This window comes from Branchiostoma belcheri, unplaced genomic scaffold (genome assembly GCF_001625305.1).
Source record: "Branchiostoma belcheri isolate BF01 breed outbred unplaced genomic scaffold, Haploidv18h27 scaffold26, whole genome shotgun sequence".
NCBI lineage: Eukaryota > Metazoa > Chordata > Leptocardii > Amphioxiformes > Branchiostomatidae > Branchiostoma > Branchiostoma belcheri.
Window position 1 is genome coordinate 3,231,767 of NW_017803865.1, and position 5,929 is coordinate 3,237,695.

Here is a 5,929-nt window from a genome sequence, read left to right on the forward strand (position 1 = left end):
CTAATGAAGTTAATAAAACTCGGTTTATCTACCTCCATCACAGTGGAGTCTTCCGATGACCCCAATTGACCTCCCTCTGCAGCTAACACATGCGCCATCTTGGAAAAATACGAAACGCATTTTCGAGCCAAATTTCTTGAATTATGCCCATGAAAAACGGAAGCTATGCACATATCTACGCATTTCAAGGAATCGAGAAACCAAATATGGATATTCTTAAGTTTTTTTGTAAAGATAATTGCCGTAATCTTCGCCGATCGGCCGAGTCCATTGAAAGCTCCATGCGGCACGCACGGCACTGGTGTTGGGGAAAACGCAGATATCAAAGACACCCGCGACCGCAGAAACTTCGTGTCAAAAGCCAGTTTTCCTTTATTTCATACACATATGGAGTTTAATTTTCAGTTCACATTTTAGTAATGTAGCGATCGGAAAATTATCACAAGGCTCATAACGGTCGTAGCCCGAGGTGGGGTGGTGTTACGGCCGTGGTGCTTAGCTGGTTACGGCCAGCCGCGACCGCTATCGGCGGTGTTGACATGCCGGCGGGACCGGAATGGGGTGACCGCTGACCGCGTTGAACAGTGACCGCTATAGACACGATTCTTAATGCTTACGTCAATGGGAAAAATTCAAGGGACCGGCAAAAACTGACCGCTATGGCCGAGTGACCACTATACAAAGGTGACCGCTAGTACAGGTTTGACTGTATTTGCAATAAACTTTCTACATACAAATTATAATCTGTACGTACAGGTTCATGCACAAGCGTCGTCTGCAGCGTTACCACCGAGACGTGGAGCGAGGCGGGGTGCACGTGGGCGACATGCACGCCTACCCCGCCGGCGACAACACGCTGCAGGATCTCGTCGACCAATCATCGGGCTCCGGGTCCGGCCTGCCGTTCCTCGTGCAGCGAACCGTCGCACGGCAGATCACACTGGTGGAACAGATAGGTTAGTACTGGGTACATGTCTCACATAAACACACATTTAGTACAGGCTCTCACACACTTTGAAGTCTGTTGGTTATGTCTAGATATGGCAGTTCATTTTTGTGTTCACAATGGTTCAGAGACATGTTTAGGGAGTTGTAATTATGGTGGTTTCTTTTCCGGTGATATGTTAAGCATTGAGGTTTATTTCTGTGTGTCTTTAGGAAAGGGCAGGTGTGGAGAGGCCAGTGGCAGGGAGAAAACGTTGTGTTGTGTGTGTTTGTGTGTGTGTTTGTGTGTGTGTTGGTTATGTCCAGTTATGTGAGTTAATGTCCTGTTTATTTTCCTGTAGGAAAGGGCAGGTATGGCGAGGTGTGGAGAGGCCAGTGGCAGGGGGAAAACGTCGCCGTGAAGATTTTCAACTCTCGCGACGAGAAGTCTTGGTTCCGAGAGACGGAGATCTACAACACGGTCCTGCTGCGGCACGAGAACATTCTGGGCTTCATCGCGTCCGACATGACCTCCCGAAACTCCTGCACGCAGCTGTGGCTGATCACACACTACCACGAGTTTGGCTCTCTGTACGACTTCTTACAACGCACAACGCTCGACGCCCACCGAATGATGAAGGTAAGCAGTCAGCACAGCTGTCTTTCACCAACCCAAACCCTAATACTTTCCTTAACACTAAAGCTGTCCCTAACTCTAACACTACCACGCGTTCGGCTCTCTGTACGACTTCCTACAATGCACAACACTCGACGCCCACCGTATGATGAAGGTAAGCTCTCGGTAACCCTAACTCTTACTCTAACCCTTTCCCTAACTCTCTCCTTAATTCTGACTCTAACACTACCACGAGTTTGGTTCTCTGTATGACTTCTTACAACGCACAGTGCTTGATGCCCACCGTATGATGAAGGTAAGCAGTCAGGACTGCAGTACCTCACTAACCCTACCCCTATCCCTTTCCCTAACTCTCACCCTTTCCCTAAGTTTAACCCTAATCCTGTACCTAACTCCAACACTGACCCTTTCCCTAACTCTGACATGTTTGGTTCTCTGTATGACTTTCTGCAGTGCACTGAATGGTCGATCGCAAGTGGACTAGTCTAGCTCCATGTGGAAACTTTGATTGATGGATGGATTGGCTATTGATTTATTGATCCTGCCCCCCCCCAGCTTGCCTGTTCGATCACGGGTGGACTAGTCCACCTCCACGTGGAGATTTTTGATTGATCAATAGAATATTGATAGATTATTTCTGATAGATTATTGATGATTGACCCTGTCCCCCTCAGCTTGCCTGTGCGATCGCGGGTGGATTAGTCCACCTGCACGTGGAGATTTTTTATTGATTGTTTATTGATTTATTGACCCTGTCCCCCCCAGCTTGCCTGTTCTATCGCGGGTGGACTAGTCCACCTGCACGTGGAGATTTTCGGCACGCAGGGTAAACCCGCCATCGCTCACCGCGACCTCAAGAGCAAGAACATCCTCGTCAAGAGCAACGGCCAGTGCTGCATCGCCGATCTGGGTGAGTTTCAAACATTTCTATGTGACTGGTGTTGGGTTTCATAATGTTGCAATTTCATGGTCTGCTCTGGTCCTGTCACCATATACTAGTAGTACATGTATGTGGATATGTTTGAGTAAGAATTAACAGAGCAGACCATGTCCGAAGGTAAACATTATGCATTTGCTTTGCAAATGTTACTTTTCTAGTTTGTTTGTTTGTGTTTCTGCAGGTCTGGCCGTGATGCACTCGCAGGCCACAGACACGCTCGACCTTGGCTCGAACCCTCGGGTCGGCACGAAGCGGTACATGGCCCCGGAACTGTTGGAAGAGACCATGAACTATGAGTGCTTCGACTCCTACAAAAGGGTCGACGTCTATGCTTTGGGGCTGGTGCTGTGGGAGGTCGCACGGCGCTGTATGAGTGGGGGTAGGTTTGTTTGTTTGTTTGTTTTTTGTTTGGCACCCCATCCAACTCCTTTCAAGCTGTACCCGCTAAAAATGCTGTCCCTACATGTTGTTTGTTTGTTTGTTTAGGGATAGCGGAGGAGTACATGCCTTACATGTTTGTTTGTTTATTTTTTTATTTAGGGATAGCAGAAGAGTACAAGCCTCCGTACTACGATGTTGTTCCGAGCGACCCGAGTTACGAGGACATGAGGAAGGTCGTCGTCGTGGACCAACAGAGACCCAGCATTCCAAACAGATGGTCCAGCGACCAGGTAACTATGGCAACCACGTAACCTTAGCAACCATGTAGCCATAGTGACCAGGTAACCATGGCAACCATGTGGCCATAGCAACCAGGTAACCATGGCAACCACATAGCCATAGCGACCATGTAACCATGGTAACCCCGTAACCCTGACTACTGTTCCCCTGCAGACGTTAACAGCAATGGCCAAGTTGATGTGGGAATGTTGGTACCACAGGTAACCATGGTAACCATGTAGCCATAGCGACCATGTAGCCATGGTAACCCCGCCCTTTATTTTCCAGACGTTAACAGCGATGGCCAAGTTGATGCGGGAATGTTGGTACCACAACCCGTCGGCGAGACTCACGGCGCTTCGCGTCAAGAAAACCCTTAACAAGCTGCAGACTTCGCTCGAGAAGATGAAGGAGCTGAAACAGGACGTGTGATTCCTGTCCTGTTTACATACTGTTCTGAAACAGGACGTGTGATGAGTACTGTTTCTCTGAGTGGTGAAAGCCGATGAGTGTTGACAGTCTGTACATACATCGTCTCCGCTTTGTACGTCTCAGCAATTTTGTACAGGCCAAACCTGGGTGTAAAACTCCCCTTCTGGGTGCACAAAAAACCCCTGAAGACCCCCGGTTTTCCCCCGTAACTATGGCAACCGTTCCCATGCTGCTCTGTGATTGGATGGAGACTGAGGATGTGAATGTGTGTTTGGAGCTGCAGATGTGGATGTGTGCTGTACTGAGTGATGCTGTGGCCTTAGCATCTTTGTTCTTTTGTTTATTATTGATGTAAGCAACAAAATAAGCCTCAAGCTGAAGGCTGGTAGTAGCTAGATGGGGATATGCCTTGGGGAGGGGAGCACCCATGAGGGGGGTTGGGTTAGGGAGGGGGGTGCTTTGCCTGAGCCTCTGTATCTGTGGACGTGTAAACCTGCGACAACAATACCCACATTATACTGTGTATGTGCTCTAACATATCTTACTAGAGACGGTAGGGAAAAAACTGGACACTCAATATGTACTGTAGAACAACATGAACCAGTAGACTAGAGCAAGGAATTTGAAAGCTCCTTGTATCTTGCTGTAGATTGATGTAACCACGACTGACACCATGGATAGATGTTATACAGGCACAGGTGACAACACTGTGGAACGCTTACAGATTATTCACAACTTTGCAGCTCTGTAGAACGTTGTTACCACAGACTCAGTAGAATATTCCCACTGCAGTTCTATAGAACGTTGATACCACATGCAGGCCAGTATCTTTGATAAGGAAATGGAACTTTATGTTAGGAAGTTTGTTGTAACTCCACCACAATGTTAAAAACGGAAATTTTGTAATCCTGATTTAATTTTGAGAAACTCTGTTGAGCAGCTTTTTTTATACTCAACTGAAACAAACACAGTAGGAATTACCATGGTGACAGTTGCCATGGCAATGCATATGTTGCTATGGTAACCACTAGAGTGCTCTGGCTCGGGTCAGAGGTCAGGCGTCTCGCTGCCATGTGAGGTGGATCGTACCAAGAATTGCGAAGGGGTGTGGCAGAATTGCAATAAGTCGTATATAATAAGTATGTATTGTCGTAACGTGAATTTGTATATATCAGTATTTTCTTTTATTATAATAATCCAGGAAAGTATGAACTAATGAAGACGGACAGACGATCGATGAAGTTTGAAATGTAACGTTTTGTACATAAGGCTCCTTCCGACGTACGGCAATATGCTGAAAATGGCTCAGCAGGTTTTTTTTTACGATGTATTTTAGAGAAAAGGAGGTTTGTGCTTTACCTACAAAACGGTGAAGAAAACAGCAGAAACAAGGATTCAGACCTGCTGTGACGCCGCTGATGTATTTAATGTGAGGAAATCCTGCAGAAAAAGTCACTCCTGATGCCAGAATTCTGCAGCAGAGTTGATAGACTAGTATTTACCTGTGAAGCCGCCTAACTATACAGTTAAACCGCCTAACTATACAGTTAAACCGCCTAACTATACCAACAGGTCATTGTTGAACTAAACAGAACATTGTGAAATCGCCTAACTAAACAGGAGATTGTGAAACTGCCTAACTAAACAGGACATTGTAAAACTGCCTAACTAAACAGGACATTATGAAACTGCCTAACTATCCTGCAGAGTTGTTCAACCCACCTGAGGTCACAACAATTTAATTCGTTGGTTCTCGGATCTTTGTACAAAAACTGTGAAGCGACGGTGAAAAAAACAAGCCTACATGTAGGCATCCTATGGTAGCCCCAAATGCTATCATACAATCCACTTAGTCAACATACCACTTTTGGGGCCAAAATATTAGCATTTTTGAAGTTGATTCAGAAACAGATTTTTTTGTTAAGATTAGAACCCGAGAACTAACTGATTAAATCCTTGTGGCCTGCTGATTCAATGTACTGCCTACTTGTACTGATAAACTGTAACTGTGGCTTCCACCAAGGCAAGAACCACCGATCGGGGCTATTTTTTCACAAATAGTAAGAAAAGCTGAATTCCACAATAAAGGCTGCTTGAATATCCCGGATGTGTGACGTCTGAGTTTGCTCATCATAATTAAACATGTACCTCATGACATCTTACATGTACCCACAGGACATCTTACATGTACCTCGGGACATCTTACATGTACCCTCAGGACATCTTACATGTACCTCAGGACATCTATCATGTACCCTCAGGACATCTTACATGTACCTCAGGACATCATGCATGTACCTCATGACCACATTGAAGTGGAAAACATTTGAAAGGGC

The 5,929-nt window shown here is 46.1% G+C and overlaps 1 protein-coding gene across 1 annotated transcript in view; it reads left to right on the plus strand.

Moving 5' to 3' along the window:
* LOC109471887 (activin receptor type-1-like) overlaps positions 1 to 5,696 on the plus strand; it is a 10,347-nt gene extending 4,651 nt beyond the window's left edge. Inside the window, exons 5-10 of the mRNA XM_019771319.1 lie at positions 757 to 956; positions 1,287 to 1,564; positions 2,327 to 2,471; positions 2,683 to 2,880; positions 3,042 to 3,172; positions 3,450 to 5,696. Coding sequence (XP_019626878.1) covers positions 757 to 956; positions 1,287 to 1,564; positions 2,327 to 2,471; positions 2,683 to 2,880; positions 3,042 to 3,172; positions 3,450 to 3,593 — 1,096 coding nt within the window. The 3' untranslated portion in view covers positions 3,594 to 5,696. The remainder of the gene's footprint in view (positions 1 to 756; positions 957 to 1,286; positions 1,565 to 2,326; positions 2,472 to 2,682; positions 2,881 to 3,041; positions 3,173 to 3,449) is intronic.
* The last annotated feature ends 233 nt before the right edge of the window (positions 5,697 to 5,929 follow it).